Genomic DNA, 18,810 nt, shown 5'->3' with positions numbered 1-18,810 from the left:
ACCAAGTGCAGGGTTCAGGTCTTTTATAGAAGATAAGCCTAAATTATCAGAGGCAAACTAACAGCCTGAGCCTACATGGGTGAGGTAATATCTTGTAGTGGTCCAACTTCCTCACCTAAAACAGATGACAATCTGGTAGCGTGGCTGAGATTCTGATCCCTAACCAAAGTAATATGAAGCCATTTCATACCTTTGCCAAGTAAGATCCTCCTCCAGAAAGATATTTCGGCTAGCTTTTCTACTCCCAACAGGTGTGCGCGGCTCCCCAGGTTCCAGTACAGATACACAACAGGTAGAATCAGACAGAGCATTTAAGTCTTCCCCAATGGAGTTACTGTCTGTGGAGTGTGCATAGCTTAAAGCTATTTTGCGGCAGTAAGTGCAAGCTCGGAGATCTCCTGTAGCAAAAGGAAGCAGGAGGAGCGTAAACCAGTGAGATGGAGCAAAAAGCGTACAGGAGAAGTGCCATGCTTGGGAGAGTCTCATAAAATCTGTCAAAGCAGGGCTTCGCTGTTTCAGGACTTGTGCACTAACTTGAGTTTCTGGGGCTCATTTGAAGAAAAAAATAAAATCCTAACCACACAAGGAAATTCTCCAAGTTCAAAAGTTAAGCATGTGTTTCATGTAGATCCAGGTACCACCCCAAAAAAGTTTCCATGCTACCAAAATTATGGAGTGGTACTAGTAAGTGAAGGATTACAGACCAGTTGGGGACAAGCTGTCTCTCACTTGTTTCTAGACTTCAGAGTTTAATACTGAAAATTTTGTAAGTAAAATGAATTTGTGGAATTGAGTGAACGCATATTCTGCCATTTTAAGAACGTAAGTTTTATTTGTGAACATACTTCGTCATGTTGACATGTCTGCTAGACAATGGTCATCTTTCTTTGCTTCTTCATCCTTTTCAGATGATTCACCCTTTTCTTATCTAATGAAGTTTTCCAAAGCACTTCAGTGATTTGTCAGCCCTAGGCTCACTGGAAATCAAAACGATTTGCACTCCCAAGTCACTGAGGTACTTTCGAAAATTTTAACAGCCGCTTTATATTTTGTTACACATGGCTGTGGGCACAAATGTATTATTGCATTCTGGGTTTGTAGTTTGCCTTTACCTTGTTAGTGTGGCTTTTTAGATGAATTGTTAAAAATTGGGCCCCTTAATTCTTTAGTGACCAGTATTCTGAGTGCATTAGATACCTGAAAAACATCAATTCTTAATACATAGATGCACCAGGCACAAATAAAAAGAGCATACCTGTGTAACCCATAAACTTTCCAGGGATTTCCTGGTTGCAGCATCGGCTACAGAAGATCTGCCCACACAGCCGACAGTGGTGTCTGCGTCGGAAGGTGGTGAATTTCTCGCTACAGTCATAACATTCTTTACACTGGCTGTCTGGCATCCAGTACTGCTTTAAATCACTATCCTACAACGGAAGTCATATTAGAGAAATGAGACAGTATTCTATGCTCCTTGCTGCTACACAAGCAGTCAGTGAAAAAAAAGTGAAGCTGGACATATTTATAAAAATAGGATAGTTCATAGATTTGATGCAGCACTGTAAAGAGTCACAAGGTCATAAATAAAATGATTGATCAAGTTCTTAGCCACAGAACTAAACTGAATGATCCTGATCAAATTCTTGATTTGGCTGGTCCATTAAGAAAATGTTTCAACAATCAAAAGATCACGATCTGTAGGTAAGACTTCAATGAGCACAAGAAATACTGATTTATTTTCCTTCCCCTGCTCATCCCTACTATATGTCAGGCCCTCAGCTAGTGAGGTAATAAAGCTGGTGTGTGTGTACACATATATAAGGGACACTAATAATTTGGTCTGTCTATTACATGACTCCCACTGAGTATAATGATCATTGCAAGAGTTCAGTTCTGGCTGAGAGTGATTTGGCAAAACTGATTTTTTTGGGACGTGACAGTGGCAAGTTGTTCCAAGGACAAAATCAGGAAGAGTTAATACAGAAATAAGACGTCTAATATACAGAATGCTTTTGTCACTGACTCATCTGAAACAAATACGTTCTGAAGTGGCTGCTCAATACATGCGGTCTTCAATGTTCACTAAATATTGTAACATTTCTGATCAGTGACTGATATCACCCCAACAAACCTTGGACGAAAGGACTTAAACATCAAGATTAGATTTAAAAAAAAACCTAGAAATGTCGATACAAATGCCCTTTGGCCTGCAGGATCTTGATCACACACCCCTGAAGACACTTATGTCCTATACAGAAGACACATTGTTTCAGAATGTGCAGGACCTGAAGTGGCTACCACACTGAAGTGTCTTTGTCAAACGAGACTGCTTTGCAATATATTTGCGACACAGCAGAGGGTGCCCCAAAAGCAGCTTTGACTGAGTCAGTGTCTCTGGTGCTGCATGCGCTAGTGCAAGGTCTTTTAGCGTCTGATGTGTGTTTCAGACAAAGACAATGTGCTCTATAGTAGAGTTGTACCAGGACCCACCATAAGAGAACACTTGTTTGAGTCATTTCACACAGCAGCTGAAGATCTCCACATTCAGAGAGATTATTATTGCAGTTTGTTCAGATGTTGCCATGGTGATTACATGTAATTGCAGCCTGCAAGCAAGGATCTACAAGGATCACATAAAACATCTCATGGCTTCATTGGGTCACATCAGCAAGAGCTTGACTGTGATGACCTAATCTTCCAAGAGTTTGGGAAATGCTTGAAAAGCTGTATCAGGTCCTTCTAAAGCTGCTGGCATTGAACTCTGAAGAGTTATCAACAGTGGATTCTTGACTTTATGTAGTACCCTGTAATAACATGTTAGTGAAGGGGAGCCCAAACCCCTTTCTTCACTGAAGCAAAGAGAATCTTGTGCCAATGCAATATTTCATCTCTTCTAATGAAGAACAGCACAGGTCTCCCGAAATGATAAATCAACTTCTCCTTGCTGACATCTCCAGTAATTCATCTTGAGTGACATGCTTAGGTCTACCTAATTGATGTATTTGGGTAATTTAAAAAGAGAGCTCAACTTTTCTAACCATGTGCATTCCTCCCTGGCCAGAGCATCCATAACAGGGTAACAGCATTCCTCAGGAGGTTTGAAAATTGGTCTACCCAAGAGGAAATTACTCTGATCCTTTTATTTTTGTTTCAGATTCAAAGGAATGGAGGTCCTGATCAGGAACTTCAGAACCAGCTGCAGGCCCTCTTTCCTGATAATGGAGGAATAAAATGTAGATCCAACTTCTCCATTCAAGACGCTGACAGAGCCACTGCAAAGTCTGTGACAAGACCCTGCCACAGAACCTCTAGCCAGCCAAAATCTGCTGAGTTCCTGTCTCTGCAAAGACCTTGAAAATTCCTCTCTCAGTTTTATCCCTGTACCTTTACTAATCAGGTAACTACTTCATGATGGTGAGAAAAAAAACAAAGTATCACAATTGTCTGTTGAAGAGAAGGACTTCAGCCTTCAGCCTGCTCGTCCCCAGTTAATCATCACATGGAACATCTTTTGTCAGCACAAAGGTTGCATCCAATCTGCTCGAATACAGCCTACATGCTAAAAACCACCTAGTTTCACCCCTTCCCCGTTTTATTGTTAATGAAGATACACTACTGCCTGCTCATACCTTGTCCCCAGGCTTGGCTATTCCTGTTAGGTCTGCTCTGCTCACAACAGAGAACGTCTCCAGACAGCCAACCCCACTGGGATATGAAGGGAGGTGGAGCTAAGTCAACAGAACCCATTTAACTTTTTCCCAGCAGGATCAACACCTGCTAATATGGTGGAGTGTTTCAGGCAAATATTCCCAGCTTGTTACACTCAGTTTGATGTGATTGTATTTAAAGTGCTGTTACTTCATTTGAAACTAAAGTTAGATTTCCAGAACTTCAGAATTAGCTGCTATTGCTACAATTACAAGATTTCATGTGCTCATGGTTAGATCTTGGGGAGCGACATCATGAAATATTATAGAAAGGGAGGAATGAGGTCATCCTGCTCTGAAAGTTCTGGAAACTCTAATCTAGTAAGTAATTCAATAGGAAAAAAAAACAAAAAACGGCAAGCAATTTATATCAAAAGTTGACTTCACCAGTTTGAATTTCTTCCTGTTCCCCACTCAAATATAGCAAGTTTATTCATACTCTGTTCTCTTGGTTGGGGGGGGGTGGGGGGTGTTACTAGCATTCAGTAAAACTTCATAAGGTTTTGCTCTTTTCCATTGGCAAAACATGGAACACAACAACACAGAACCCTTTAACATTTTAATTTCTATATGCTTTGACTGACCTAACTCACTTAAAACCCTTGATGTAGTACCTGGCTTTTCCCTTCCATTATTTCTTTGAGACGTTTTAAGACCGTGCTGAGACTTCTAAGCTGAACAGCTGTCCGAGGATCATGGCCACTGAGAGAAGGTTCCACTTTCCTTCGTGTGTCTGAAGGGGAGAGAAACTTATCGTCACCATCGAAGGCACTATAGAAATGTTTGTGTCATATAACGCAACATGCCGTTGGAAAAAGAGAAGAGTTCACTGGGTATGTAGTTTAGGAAGTTAGAATCTGCATCTTTACTTTTTTAAAAAAGAGCTGCCTTATGTCAGATACAGAGTCAGTAGTAATCTGCATTCAAAGTAGCTTGAATTTTTATGTAACCACGTATCTGTTCCCTCTAGTATAATACCATAGAATCTAAGAACTTAAATAGGCATCATTGCTCAAAACAAGTGGTAGTTCTCATCCAGTGTTTTCTAAAAAGAGAAATGCAAATTCTTATACAATGGAAGTCTCATTTTAGAATATCTTCTAAAGCACTAATAATCACCAGATTGCAGCAGAGAACTTGAATTCAGTCCTGTACTGTATATAAAGACTTAATTCAAGACTATTTCAAAACAGCAATAACTATTCATACAAATCCCAGGACACAGCTGAGAGTCTCCATTGAAACGGCCAGATCCAATAATAAAAAAGTGCATCCACAGGTTTCACTTCACCAGCGTGATCATAATAGCTATGTTTACAGTTAAACTTAAGCCACTTTTCTCCATCGTTTTTCTGTTTGTTGCAATTAGTTTCACCTACTACTTGGTTACAAACATGAAATTAAATCATTGACATTTAGGATGCAATAAAGGGTCAGTCTCTTCAAAACATTTACAACAGGATTCACCTTGGTATTACGGAATGCATTTTTTTCCGGTCTAATATTCCATAGCAAAGTTTTGAAAGAGAGTGCTACTTCTCTACATTGTTTGCTTTTCAAAACAGCTTAAAGTTTCTTACCAGCCTCCTCGCTCTCCATCTGACAAGCATTTTATTTTGCTCCCTCTAGTACAGAGAAAATAGACATGGCTGCTTTTTGTTTACGGCTTTATATATCACTGATGTCAGCAGGAACGCTGACTGCACTGGCAAGAGCGCATTAGTTAACTGTTGCTGTGCAGTAAAAATTAGGTTCTGACTTTTGGGGTGGTGATAGAAGAATCCTTGTCTTTAAAGCACCCCAGTGAACTAAAAATATCTACTAGGAATCTATTGAATGACCTCATTCTTAGAAAATTTGTCGATCAGCCAGATGCAAGAAAACATTTAGAGATTTGTCCACACAGCCACTACAGACCTGCAACAAGACCAAAATGTTTTTTAAAAAAAGATTCCAACAAGTGTTCAGATCTTGTTACACCTTTAACCACCTGGAATTTAAAGGCCAAACTGAGTGTTATTTTGGAGTATGTCTATAATATTTGAGTCTGATATTTTAACAAGATTTAAGTGAATGTAGGATTTCAAACGAGCATAAATATCTTTACTACTTTAAATCTTAAGATCTCTTCCCTGTTTCCAGCAGAGTATTCCCAGTATTCTGCAGAACAGCCTGGAAAGTAAATACTTCAACTTCCAGATGGGCATGTGATCTAGTGACATAAGTGTTACTTAAAATTATCTCTGCTATCAGAGGTATCAAAACTTCCACATGAACCAGCCTATCGTACCATTTGGTGTGCCAGTACCAGTCAAAGCTCTTTTTAAACAAATGGTTTCAGGAAATAAGAATGTTTAAATTATGTAAGCGTATTGCAAGACAGGACAAGAAGGTTAGTGAAACTTTCTATTTACATAGCTAACTATATACTAGTTAGAGTAAAAGTTAGATTTAAAAAACTAACAGGTCAAAAGGATAAATGGGGACACATACGGGGCTCATTCAAGTGTGTGTACCATCAACAGAGGAAACAGTGTTAAGTAATTTAAGAGACATTGACCCAATTTTAATATCAGTCAAGTCTCACTTCCCCTGCATGAGTCTCTCCTGCGACTGGCTTTGCAGAACTGAGTGCATTGTGAACAACATGAACAGAATCTAGTTGGATGCAGTCTCTCTGCTATGGTTTTTAGTCAGTTCCTCCCAGGTGATCTCTGCTTTCCTTTACTCCCAGTTCATGCACTTGCCACACCCCATTACCTGCTTTCTCTGTTACAGCCATCTAACACAAATAGCGTTACTGAGCACGTTTGAGTAACAAGCTAGAAATGCTATTAATATTAAATGCCGATACTTCAGCTGGACAGCTTATGAAGACCTACTCAAAGTGGATAGTAGACTCATGACATTAGCTCTGGGTCATGCTGCCTTGGTGCAATTTGGACCATGGAACTTGGCACACAGATGTATATTCTAACTCCAACAGAAGCAGTTTGAGTCCATTGCTTCTATATGAGAGATACTAATGCCTCTTCCCCTCCTTCGCTCCACACCCTGTGTAATCATTTACATTTGTGCAATGGTTACATGAAGGGCAGGACAACAGACTCAGGCCTAAAAATCTCAAGGCTGATCATTTTGGCTGATCATTACACCCAGCAAATGTATCTTCAGAAAGCATGGCATCCAACTGTATCTTCTCAATTCCATTTATGTAATAGCAGTTAAGTAAAAAGGTAATTAATATTTTGGGGCAAATCTAGCTTTAATATTACTATACCACTATAAGTAGAAAACAGTCCAGATTTCAAGCGTGAGCTTCGCTTTCAGCTTACCACTTTGTTGCTAAAAAAGTTTTTAAGACAGTAATTTCTGCTCCTTCTCTGGAATTACAACAGTAGTTAGCTAACAAATACTATCCCCAGATTTATATGACTATCAATTTCACAGAGAGTTAGAACAGGGGTTGAAATGGGGACTCACAGGTTCTATTTCTACCTCTACCATCAGCTCAGTAAGGGCTTTGGAAGTCATTTAGCCTCTTTGCACCTCAGTTTACCTGCTTATTTAGGTCAGGTTTTAATTGTCTATGAAAGGATTAAATAGTCTACTTCATACTAATACCTGTTATAATTATCTTTATAACATTACAACACCTAAAGGTGAGGGGCCAAATTCACAGAAGTACTTAGGGGGCTAAAGATACCAAAAAGGTGTCTTGTTCGATTTGAAGAGCATATAAGCAAGCTATGCACCATTGAAGGGAATGGAAATTTGGCAACTTATGTGATTTTGTAAATCCCACCAGACACCTGTCAGCATTTTTCATCCCCCTAAATATCTTTGTACATCTGCCCAAGTACTTTACTTACATTTGTAAACAAAAGAAGGGGAAGTCTACCCAGTGTTTTCGGAAGCCCTGCCATAAGTTCCAGAGACAGATGTAAACCTGAACACAAGACTCCTTTAAACATGTTAGTGTCAGCACCTTAAGAAAGGCAGAAAGAGCACATGGTAAAGGAGGAAATTGATCCTGAGGAGGGGGAAGAGACTTGAAGGTTTTGTTGTTGTTGTTGTTTTTTTTAAGAAGAATATGGGAAAGCGGGAGAGACTTCACAATATCCTTTCAAAGAAAAAATCCTGATTGTTTACACCGTTATTGCACAGTTCTTGTTTTATCCCTGTGGTTACATTTTACCAGACTTGTGAGCTATGCAACAAGATATCAGGCCATGTATTGGAATACACGATGGCATTATAAACAGAATTTGAATATGTACTTCTTTCTAGAGGTAACCAGCAAGTCGCCGGGAAGAAGTGTGAAGTTTGGCATGTCTATGCAGACACAGTAGCTTGTCATGTGGTAAGTATAAGGCTGCAGCAATGCCACACACTAACTGTGTGGACCCTTCTGATAAGAGCTACATAAGTGCACATCCAGGAACTTTTAAGGCACATCAACAGCGTCCACACACACACACAGCTAGTGCGCCGCAGGCTAGTGCAAGGCAAATGTACACCTCTGCTTGCCACGCAGAAAGTGCTTGTGTAGTTAAGCACTTAGATGTGAATCAGGCCCATTATATCTCTGTAACTCTAGTCTTGCCTCAGTTTACTCCAGTTTAATTCCAGGTAACCCAGTGCATTTCAGTGGAGTAATGCAGTAGTAAGTCAACCTCAATGAGACTAAGAATCTATTGTGTGGCAGCTTACTTCCAGCAGAAGCCAAAACCCAAGGCCGCCTCCTCCTCTCCTCACACACAACGCGTCCAGCCTATTGGATAGGTTGGATGTCTGAGAATTTCTAAAGTTCTCAAAATTTCTCAAAAACAGCAATTACTTCACCTACCCCAAAACATAAGAGCAGTTAAATAGTACAAGCAATACTACTACAAAGCACAGAGAATGAAAATGAATATATCCAACTGGAACATCATGTGGGACTAAGGTAGATAAAATGGTGGCTACCAACATTGGAATTTTGCCAGAATTAGACACCTCTACTCTTCTGGAGAGTGCCAGGGAACCTTAATAGCCACAAGCTGTCAAGACCTGGTTCCATGTCCCATGAGAGATCATTCCTGACAGTACAGTACTCTAGCTCCATGCTGAGGCGTTCCTTTAGTAGGAATCAGAAGGATTGTCAATGCCACATCATGAATGAACCACCACCACTTGCTGCAGCACCTCTGTTCTTTGGAACAGCAGTTACACAATGGCAGATTCCAGCAGTGGTAAACGCATTTCAGATAGCTGGCTAGAAGCGATTCAGTATGGCGTATGAATAGCATCACTAGATCAGGCACTTAAAGCACTTTCTGCAAGTGCCCGTTGCATCTCCTCCTCCTCAAAGATGCAACAAGTGAATATTAAGGGTTGTCTGAAACCAGAAGGACCATGTTTTGTCTTGTTAGGACTGAGCCCTACAATTCATTTTGAGGTGTCAGTTCTGTTTTCTTAGATTTCAGCAGAATAATTAGGCACTTACACTTTTATCCAAAAATGCAACCCAGGCTAAGTAGAGACGACTCAACATTTTTGACCTAGGAGTTTCTGCCAGCCTTACTTGAGCAAGATAACATTTTGTCAATAATGATAATAAAAAGCTGTGCTGGTCAAGTTACTATGGTGTCTTGAGAGAAAAGCAGACATGCTCATGAGGAGGAGAAGTTGCACCTTAAACAGAAGGTTATGTAGCCTAATTGGCAAGCAGAGCCAAGAATTTCCCAAGTTTTAATCCCTGTTCTTGCCTTGGGAAAGTCACTGAAATGCTCTTTACCTTAGTTTCCCCACTTGAAAAGTGGGAGTAGTACCTCCCTCCCAGGATTAGACAGCACCCATGTAAAATACAGCAAACAACATTAAAATTAGGCACACGTTACCTAAGGTTGTAGAAGCTCTACGTTGTAGCTCCCCAGTAAGCTGCTTTTTGTATGGAACAGGGGACCTCAGAGACTGTGCCCTTGAGGTATGCTGAGGACTGGACCAAGTCCCACTCAGTGCCTGCTGCTCGCCCTGGCCACTCTCTGCAGGAGATGAAAGTCTACCATCATCTAAGTTTAAGAACAGCAAGAAACCAACAGTTCTAAAGTGAAGGAAAAAGCTAGCACCACAAGCAAGTTTAAAGCTAAAGAAGCTTTATAGATAGTTCATTTGAATTATTATTTGTAATATTGCAGTGCCTAGGGGATGCAACAGGGATCAAGGCTCCCATTGTGCCAGGCATTGTACAAACACAGAACTAGGAGGCTCTTCAGGGCAGGAACCAAGACAGGTTCTACACTTTCTCATTTCACAAGTAGTCTCTTCATGAAGAAAGAATTGCAAAGACAAATTACAACAAGTGTAATTCTTCCACATAATAATCATGTATGAATTGCTCTTGCTACCAGCCTGTCTTTTGGAAGATAGATCTTTTGGATTGATTTGAAAGCCAATTTTTTGAGTACCGTGGCAACATATTTAACATGAATAGAGCCTCTTATTAGTAAGTCACCTTCTTCAAATAGAAGTTTGAATATAGCTAAGCTGATCTTGCTGGTTTGAGTAACATACTCATGTTGTGTCTTATTTATTTCAGCAGAATTTCCACCCTTTAAACATTTTGTGATCCTGGCCATACTTATCTGATACAACTCAAATTAACCTGCTCAATTTTTAGTGTTAAAATTCACACTGGCATGTCAAGTTTGGCCCAAAGTTTTGCACAAGCTTGTTTTTACTCAAAAAACCCCACGTAACTTCAACATCCAACCATTGGATCAAGTCAGACCTTTCTCTACTAAACTGAAGAGTCTATTATTACAGATTTGCTCCCCACTTAAGTATTTATAGACTGTAATCAAGGCACCCCTTACTCTTCTCTTTGGAAAGCTAAATAGATTGACCTCCTTGAGTCTATCACTCTAAGGCATTTTTTTCTAATCCTTTACTCATTCTTGTGGCTCTCCTCTGAACACTCTGCAGTTCATCAACATGCTTCTTGAATGGCAAATACCAGAACTTGACACAATATTCCAGCAGCAGCCACACCTGTGCAAAACAGAGAGGTAAAATAACCTCCCTACTCCTACCTGAGATTCTCTGTTTATGCATTGGAGGATCGCATTAGCCTTTAAAAATACACTTCAAGAAGCAGTTCCCCATGTGCGTTATTGAAACTTCACCATTTGGAGACCACAGACATGGTGCCAGATTCACAGGGGATGGGCAGCAGAGAAAGGCAAGGCCAGGGGTAGAATTTGAACCAAAAATTCTCATCTCACTGATGAGGGCAGGCAGTGGTAGGCTGCTTCCATCCCTGGGAATTTCTTATAGGGAGGTGATCTTTACATTCCTACTAGGACTCTATAGAAGCCCTGCTGAAGGAGACTTATTAATGCATTTCCCCACCGGCTAGTCCCCACCCATCGCTGGCTGCTGTCAGCTCTCAATCTGGGTAGATCAGAGGTTGCAAGAAACGCACATTTCTACATTTTCCACTCCTGGCAGACTTAATCCCATGACCAAGGTTTTACCATCTTGCCAGAGAGTGAATCCGGCTCAGATATTCTACTAAAGTAAAACAAAAACTCTCATAGGAGCCTTCCTAATCATTCATTTAGCTGGCTGGCAGTCTGAAACCATGCCCTCATCTCATGAAGTATCATAGTTCAAAATACTAGTTATGTATTAACTTGGAAGGAGGACATTTAGGCACAATTAATAGCTATTGCTTCATAACAAGTGTTTACCTTTGCCAAAACGAAAGAGGTTTACAAAGGAGCTGTAGGCAGATTTAAAAGGAGGCTCATCTTGATCAGGAGTCAATGGTTTGAAATGAGTGAGATGAGAGGGACTGCTAGGAGAGCGGGGCAGATCACTGACACAGTCCAGTGTTGGAGATTGTCTGTCATCTGTGGCCATCTCATGTGTCCTGGAAAAGAATTTAAGTGGATTATATACACACGCTTTACAAACCTGAATGTGATAAAGCAAAAGCAACATCCAGTCAGCTGGAAGACCTGTGAAAAGGGATACCAAAAGTGGGCTCTGCACTGTTCTGATTACACACCTTGGTTGTTGGTCCAAAGAGAATGGCTCTTTTACCTGTCAAGAGGAAGTTATGATCTTTGCAGAGAGGCTGTGTTTTGACTTCATATTCTTAGGAGGAAGAACTAGAAGTAACAGTTGAATTCAAGAACTACACAGGTCAGGCACCAATAAGGAAATAGAAATTAGGATCACAAATTGTTTTATGGGCAGCTTAGAACTCTAAGGAGATAGAGCTTCTAATGCCAAAAAGAGCAGAACTGGAAAATCAAGTTACTGTTCAATGAGTAAGATATCTTGCCATGGAGGGAAAAAGTCAGTGGAAAGACGGATGTTCATTGGAGTGTAACTAGTTAGAGCAGTGGCCAAAGCTGTGGTTCATGAGATTAGACACAGATCATATGCAACTCTTTCAGAACTTCTTTATCTTCAGACAGAGCTGACAAATAAAAGAACATACATATGCAAAGGTATCTTTGCAAGGAAATCAAGCAAGTTCTTGGTTTGCTTTTTCTTGCTAGTTTGTGTGGTAAGATTAGCCCTTATTGCAGGGAGTGTGGAAGATCCTCCAAGCTTTGTTTCACACTTCGATTTCTTTTGCTGTTCTAGGATTGTTTTCTCGCCTCTCTTTTCAAGGGAGAGGGTAATCATTTCCAGGTTTTACAAGAAGTCTGAGGTACCTCAGTCCTAGACTGTAACACCCCCTCTACTGTTCTAGTGGCTTTGCATCACAGAAGCCTCATGAAACTCTGCCACACAGATTCCACAATACAGGCACAGAAGCCCACGTCCTCAAAGGTATCTAGGCTCCTTTAGACTTCCATTAAAGTCAACTGGAGTTAGGTGCCTAAACACCTGTGAGGGATCTGGGCCAGTCTTGTCAAATTTAAACAGCATTTTCAAGAGGATTACTTTTAGTGGCTATTTCAACTCTTTTCTCTCTGGTACTGCATGCCACAGCAAATTAAATAATGGGCAGGTAATGATTTCTCCAAAAATCATCACTTATTTAAGCTCTCCACATGATGGTTTCTATCAAAAGTGTATCTGGACGGTTAGCCAGCTCAACAACTGCTACCTCTATAGCGGAGTAACCCTTCCCTCATCTCAAACATACACACTTTTCTCCCTTTCTTCATACTGCAATACAACACAAACACATAATTTTGTTTTATCAGAACAAGGCCATCAGAGGCCTTAAGGGGGGAAGGGGGGGGGGGAGAGCCCTGTCTCATCACCTGAATGTTTTAATTAAGCAAGGTAAGTGGACCCAAGTCATTTATCTTCAGAACTAAGCAATACAAAATCTGACAGGGAAATATTTTACTCCATAAGAACAATGGCTGGATTCTGTGCCTAATCAAAAGGGCTGGAGGAAGAAAAAGGATAATTGCCATTAAGTTGATGATAATAAAACTCTTCTATTTAGTTTCAGAAGCAATTGGTAAGCAAATATATTCAGCCTTCCTGCACAATAGTCCACTTCTCCTAGGTCAAGGATTCCATCAGACATTCTTCTCTGCTCCCCCCACATCCTCAAGAAACAGATGGAAATAGTTGCTCACTTGTACTTGGTTCAGAAACTACACAGTCAAGAGGCACAATCAACAGAGTAGAAAGAAAACAGATACCAATCAACAGAGTAGAAAGAAAAACAGATCATGGCTCTCCCTGTGGAGCCAGGAAGATAATCTAAAGTGACTTTAGCTATGGTCAAATTTTGTCCATATGCCTCATCTATAACAAACACAGAGTTAGGTAAATCAGCTACTACACTGCCTTACCTATGTCTTCATGCATTTTTAAAATGCATGGATATGTAAATATTGTGACTGTCTAGAATACAGATCAGACAGGATACCAGATTATTGGTTAAAACAGCTCAGAGACATTATGGTGTAACAGGTCAATAAATGCACTTAACCAATTGCTTTCTTGTTATTCTGGTATTACTTGTAATCCATTACATGTATTCCAGGTTTAAAGGCAAAGTAATCTTAATTTTACTAGTCTTTAAACTGTATCAAACACTTCCAGATTAGTTATAGAATATCACCTTTGACTATCCTGGAAGTCTATCGGTTGCCATCACAACCTTGTCACAGAAAGGTAAACATTTTCCCCCTCCCCTCTTTTATATTGCACATAATTCAGCTCCTGCTGCCAGCAGTCACTGCTGTCTTTGCATCACTTGGTTTTAGAGAGCATTGTGAGATGCAGTTTGTAAAAAAGGTAATGTTTTTTGAGAGACAAGGAGGGAGTGAGGTAATATCTTTTACTGGCCCAACTTCTATTGGTGAAAGAGACAAGCTTAGGAGCTACAAATGCATCGGATGAAGTGGGCTGTAGCTCACGAAAGCTCATGCTCAAATGAATTGGTTAGTCTCTAAGGTGCCACAAGTCCTCCTTTTCTTTTTGCGGATACAGACTAACACGGCTGCTCCTCTGAAACCTTCTTCTTGGTCTCCGAGTTTTCTTGTAAGCAGAGGGGCTCCCTTCAGCCTCAAGCGTAATACAGGGGGACAAAAAAGTCCAAAGATACTCATGTGCATAGTTATGGGAGGGGGTCCGGGGGGAGGGAAGAGAAGCAGGGGCGATACTCGGACTCCAGAGATCACCGCCCAGCTTCCCGCACAAAGCCAGCAGGCTCCCTGCACGACGTTTCCTGGCGCAGGGTTTGGGGGGGTGGGGGTGTCCCTAGCTTTAAAGGCACCCCAACTTCCACTAGCGCCCGTGGGGGAGTACGGGCCCCTAAGGCACCAGCAAGCCTTTGATCGCCGGGGAGGCGCTTTCCTTGCCGCCAGGACGCAAGACACGACAGCGCCCCCGCCGGGACTCCCGGGGGGGGGGGGGACAGCGCCCCCGCCCGGGACCGGGCGCCCCGTACCTTGTCCCGCCGCCCCGCTGCCTCAGGCCGCCGCCGCGCGGGGAGCACCTCTCATAGCGGCCGGGGCGCGTCTTGAGTCTTCACCATCAACCCCCCGTGTCCGCTTCCCGTCTCTCGGGCCGCCCCCTCCTAGCAACCGGCCTCCACGAGCCCGAACCAATCGACAGCCGAGGGCAACCAGGCCGCGGCAATCGAGCCGCAGAGCAATCCACCCAGGGGCCGCCCAGCTTTTGCCACCTCAGAGCGGGAGGCTGGCCAAAGTCCCTGGCGCGTGCTGGCCCCAGAGATCCCTGCCTTGTCCTTGCGCGCAGCCCGCACTTGGGTTGCTGCAGATCGTTGGCACCAGGAGGAAGCATAATGGAGCGGAGGTGGGCAGAGGAGCGGGGAACCCCACTGCATTTTAATTTTCCTGCACGAGTAAATGTTGGGGGTGCCTCCTTTTGGGTCTTTGTGGCGGTCCTGCATTTGGGCTGGGGCAGGTTAAGAGGGATCGAGCTGAGCCCTCCAGCCTGCAGTGTTTCCTCTTACACCAGCATTGACACATGATCGACACAGCTTTTGTCTAGGATTCAAAAGAGAAGGGTCCATGCATGGGTCCATGTCTATAGCTCTCTGTAAATGAATTCGCAAAAAGAAAAGGAGTACTTGTGGCACCTTAGAGACTAACCAATTTATTTGAGCATGAGCTTTCGTGAGCTACAGCTCACTTCATCAGATGCATACCGTGGAAACTGCAGCAGACTTTATATATACACAGAGAATATGAAACAATACCTCCTCCCACCCCACTGTCCTGCTGGTAATAGCTTATCTAAAGTAATCATCAGGTTAGGCCATTTCCAGCACAAATCCAGGTTTTCTCACCCTCCACCCCCCCACACAAATTCACTCTCCTGCTGGTGATAATCAAGTTAGGCCATTATCATGCACATTGTGTAAAGACAGGTTTCAGAGTAACAGCCGTGTTAGTCTGTATTCGCAAAAAGAAAAGGAGTACTTGTGGCACCTTAGAGACTAACCAATTTATTTGAGCATGAGCTTTCGTGAGCTGTAGCTCACGAAAGCTCATGCTCAAATAAATTGGTTAGTCTCTAAGGTGCCACAAGTACTCCTTTTCTTATTGTGTAAAGAGTTGTCACTTTGGATGGGCTATCACCAGCAGGAGAGTGAATTTGTGGGGGGGGGGTGGAGGGTGAGAAAACCTGGATTTGTGCTGGAAATGGCCTAACCTGATGATTACTTTAGATAAGCTATTACCAGCAGGACAGTGGGGTGGGAGGAGGTATTGTTTCATATTCTCTGTGTATATATAAAGTCTGCTGCAGTTTCCACGGTATGCATCTGATGAAGTGAGCTGTAGCTCACGAAAGCTCATGCTCAAATAAATTGGTTAGTCTCTAAGGTGCCACAAGTACTCCTTTTCTTTTTGCGAATACAGACTAACACGGCTGTTACTCTGAAACCTGTAAATGAATTGTGAACTTCACCAGGCAGATTTTATTAAGCAAACACTCACACGCATTTACAAACTCTGTTAGCAAAGGTAGTAACCTAGAATGGGGGGAGAGGGGGGAGATTGAGTGCGGGATGTTCAAATCCTTGCAATTTAGATTCCATCTATGCTCCAAAACCCCGTTCACTTTTACACCTGGTTTGAAAACTGTGAGGGGAAGGAGAACCATGAAATTATTGCAAAGAATTCATCCTTTTCTAGTCAAAATGTGAGTGAAATGTGTGATTAATATTTCAAGCATAGTCAGAGGATGGGATTTTCAAAAGGTCTTAGCCTCGGCATATAACTCGGCTCTCCTTAAATTCAACATTGACATTCTGATGGTTTCCAATGATAGCACAGTTGAGCCAACACTGGACATTGTTTCAAAATCCCACCCCTGGTGTATGCAGGACCTGACAGTCTGCTGTCTTGTATAGTTATTCACACCTGTACATAGTGGGTGCCAAAATGCAACCAAATCTCACTTCCCTCCTCATCTACTTTGGACACGTGTAAATGACTATACACTGTGCAAGTCCCACAACCCCTAAATTAAACAAGAGGAATCAGTCTTCTTCAGACATATAACCTCCAGTGTCAAAGCCACAGAATGTGTAAACATCATAAGCTGAACAGCACTGGAATGCTTTCTTTTTTCTCTTTTTTGGGGAATTGGGGGGCAATGGCGTTTGTTTAAATTCTTGCAAATTAAGTTCCTTTTCCTGCAAGCACTTCTTCTCTTCTATTCTATAGAGGTCCTTATACTGTGTGATGACCTCTGTAGCATTTGAGCACCTTCCAGTTGTAGCACTTTGCCTTTAAATAATGTGACTAACATCTCTCACATATTTATTCTCTCCTCCATGGCCCAGGGGGAGAATTTTGTACAGCTAGTTGTCTTGGTAAGGTATTTTTGTTAGTGGTAGTAGTTGTGGTTTTTGTTTGGTTGGGTGTTTTTTTAGTATACATTTATGTTAGAGAAGATCAAAGAAGTGCACCTTGCACTGGGGTGTGGTGAGGTTTGTGAGGTTCCTGAGGGAGTTCATTCCACAGCCTCAGGCCACCCCACAGAGAAAGCTCTGTCTCCTGCACTGACAAGCATTGCTGTTTTTTGTAGACCATTCCCCTGTGCCAAAGGAGTAAAGTTCTCAGTCACAGTCTTCATCCCAGACTCTAGGCAGTCTTTTAGATATCCTGGGCCCAGGCCAGGAGTGCCTTGAAAATAAACACCAAGACCTTGAACTGGATTCTCAATATTCTATGGGAAGCCAGGATAGAGAGTGGGGGACAGGGCCTATGTGTTCATGGTAGCCTGTATGGCTGAGGAGACTTGCTGCAGCATTCTGTACCAGTTGGAGTTTCCCATGTGCTGAGGCTTCATGCTCAGGTACACGGCATTGTTGTAATTCAACTGAGAAATGATGAAAGTGTGAATGAGTGAGGCCAGATCATCATTCTCCAGCATGGGATGGAGCCTTCTAGCCAACCAGAGATGTTAGAAAGAGACACGCCTGGATGCTGCCACGAATACTCTTAAACTGAGGACTGAATTGACCAATTGTGTGTCTGTTCCTTCAACCAAAGGAGACTGCTACTGCATTTAACTTTAAGCACCAGAAGTCTCTTTGAACTCAATAGATCATTTGTGCAGGTGTCTGCAGGGTCAGGGATTTACTTTTTGGGAGGAAAACTATAATTTTGTATCCATTATTATTTTCTTAATATCTTGCACTACAGCATCTTTTGTCTGACATTCTCAAAGGATTTTACCAACACTAATTCTCTGTTCAGTGCACTGTTTCAGCAGCAGAGGACAGCCTGAAGATGCAAGTAGAATAAGGTTGGAAAATGCACATTCACCAGTGCCCTGTGGCCACATTACACCAGCGCCTTTCTGGGGAATGCCTGTGGCACAGAGATCTCCCTGGCAGATTCACACTGACTCTGCCTCTCTTCTTGCAAGAGCTATTGCCATAGGGTCTGTGTTGGGGCAAACCAGGGTGTGAGCTGGCACAGCCAAGGCATTTCTACAGCCCAATGATTCCCCAGCTAGTGCAAAGCTCAAGCGGGTGGTGGCATGAGTTACGGCTGCCTTCAGAGCTATCCTAACCTGCACCATGCACTGGCCCAACCCCCAGCAGCCCCAAGACATGCGGGAGACAATTCACCTCCTCTCAACCCCTGTGCCAAGGTCTGTACAGAGATGATTCTGGCCCAAAGGGAGCAGGTTGACAGGAGGCCCCAGCAGAGAAAAGTGAGTGAGAGGAGGGATAGGAAGGAATGAAAGCTGGGTTGTGGGCAGAGCTGTGAAAGGCAGGGCTAGACACTGAAAACTGATGTTGGGGTCTGATTGACTATCCCTGCTGTAGGGGATAGTCAATAGGTGGACCATGGGGCCAAATCCAGACCGCTAGATGCTTTTTATTTACTTATCATTATGATTTGTTTTCTTTTCTCTGGAGTCTGGACCTTGACCAAGAATTTGAACCTTGCCAAAAAATAATTGACTACCCCTGCCCTACAGCCCGACACAGGACCACAGGGCTATGGTCTGAAATGGAGGGGTTGAGGGGCTTGGCTGGTAACCCATGGGGATACAAAACCCTGGCGGGACCTCAGCCGCACCTGAGTAACTGTATAACCTTTGTGGGAGCATCTGCCTGCCTTGGCCTCCCTTCTTCCCACTGCTG

The 18,810-nt window shown here is 42.5% G+C and overlaps 1 protein-coding gene across 3 annotated transcripts in view; it reads right to left on the bottom strand.

Moving 5' to 3' along the window:
• Positions 1-14,704, bottom strand: part of PIKFYVE (phosphoinositide kinase, FYVE-type zinc finger containing) — a 99,425-nt gene extending 84,721 nt beyond the window's left edge. For 2 of the 3 annotated variants that reach the window (XM_077829826.1, XM_077829828.1), the window contains exons 1-6: positions 14,626-14,704; positions 11,441-11,622; positions 9,590-9,760; positions 4,322-4,440; positions 1,256-1,427; positions 191-398 (exon numbers count right to left, since the gene is read on the bottom strand). In XM_077829826.1, coding sequence (XP_077685952.1) covers positions 191-398; positions 1,256-1,427; positions 4,322-4,440; positions 9,590-9,760; positions 11,441-11,612 — 842 coding nt within the window. In that variant the 5' untranslated portion in view covers positions 11,613-11,622; positions 14,626-14,704. The remainder of the gene's footprint in view (positions 1-190; positions 399-1,255; positions 1,428-4,321; positions 4,441-9,589; positions 9,761-11,440; positions 11,623-14,625) is intronic. The other variant, XM_077829827.1, reaches the window with a different exon arrangement.
• Positions 14,705-18,810: the final 4,106 nt, after the last annotated feature.

This window comes from Eretmochelys imbricata, chromosome 11 (genome assembly GCF_965152235.1).
Source record: "Eretmochelys imbricata isolate rEreImb1 chromosome 11, rEreImb1.hap1, whole genome shotgun sequence".
NCBI classification, from domain to species: domain Eukaryota; kingdom Metazoa; phylum Chordata; order Testudines; family Cheloniidae; genus Eretmochelys; species Eretmochelys imbricata.
Note: the sequence above shows the minus strand (reverse complement) of the source record. Positions and strands in the feature narration are given on the sequence as shown.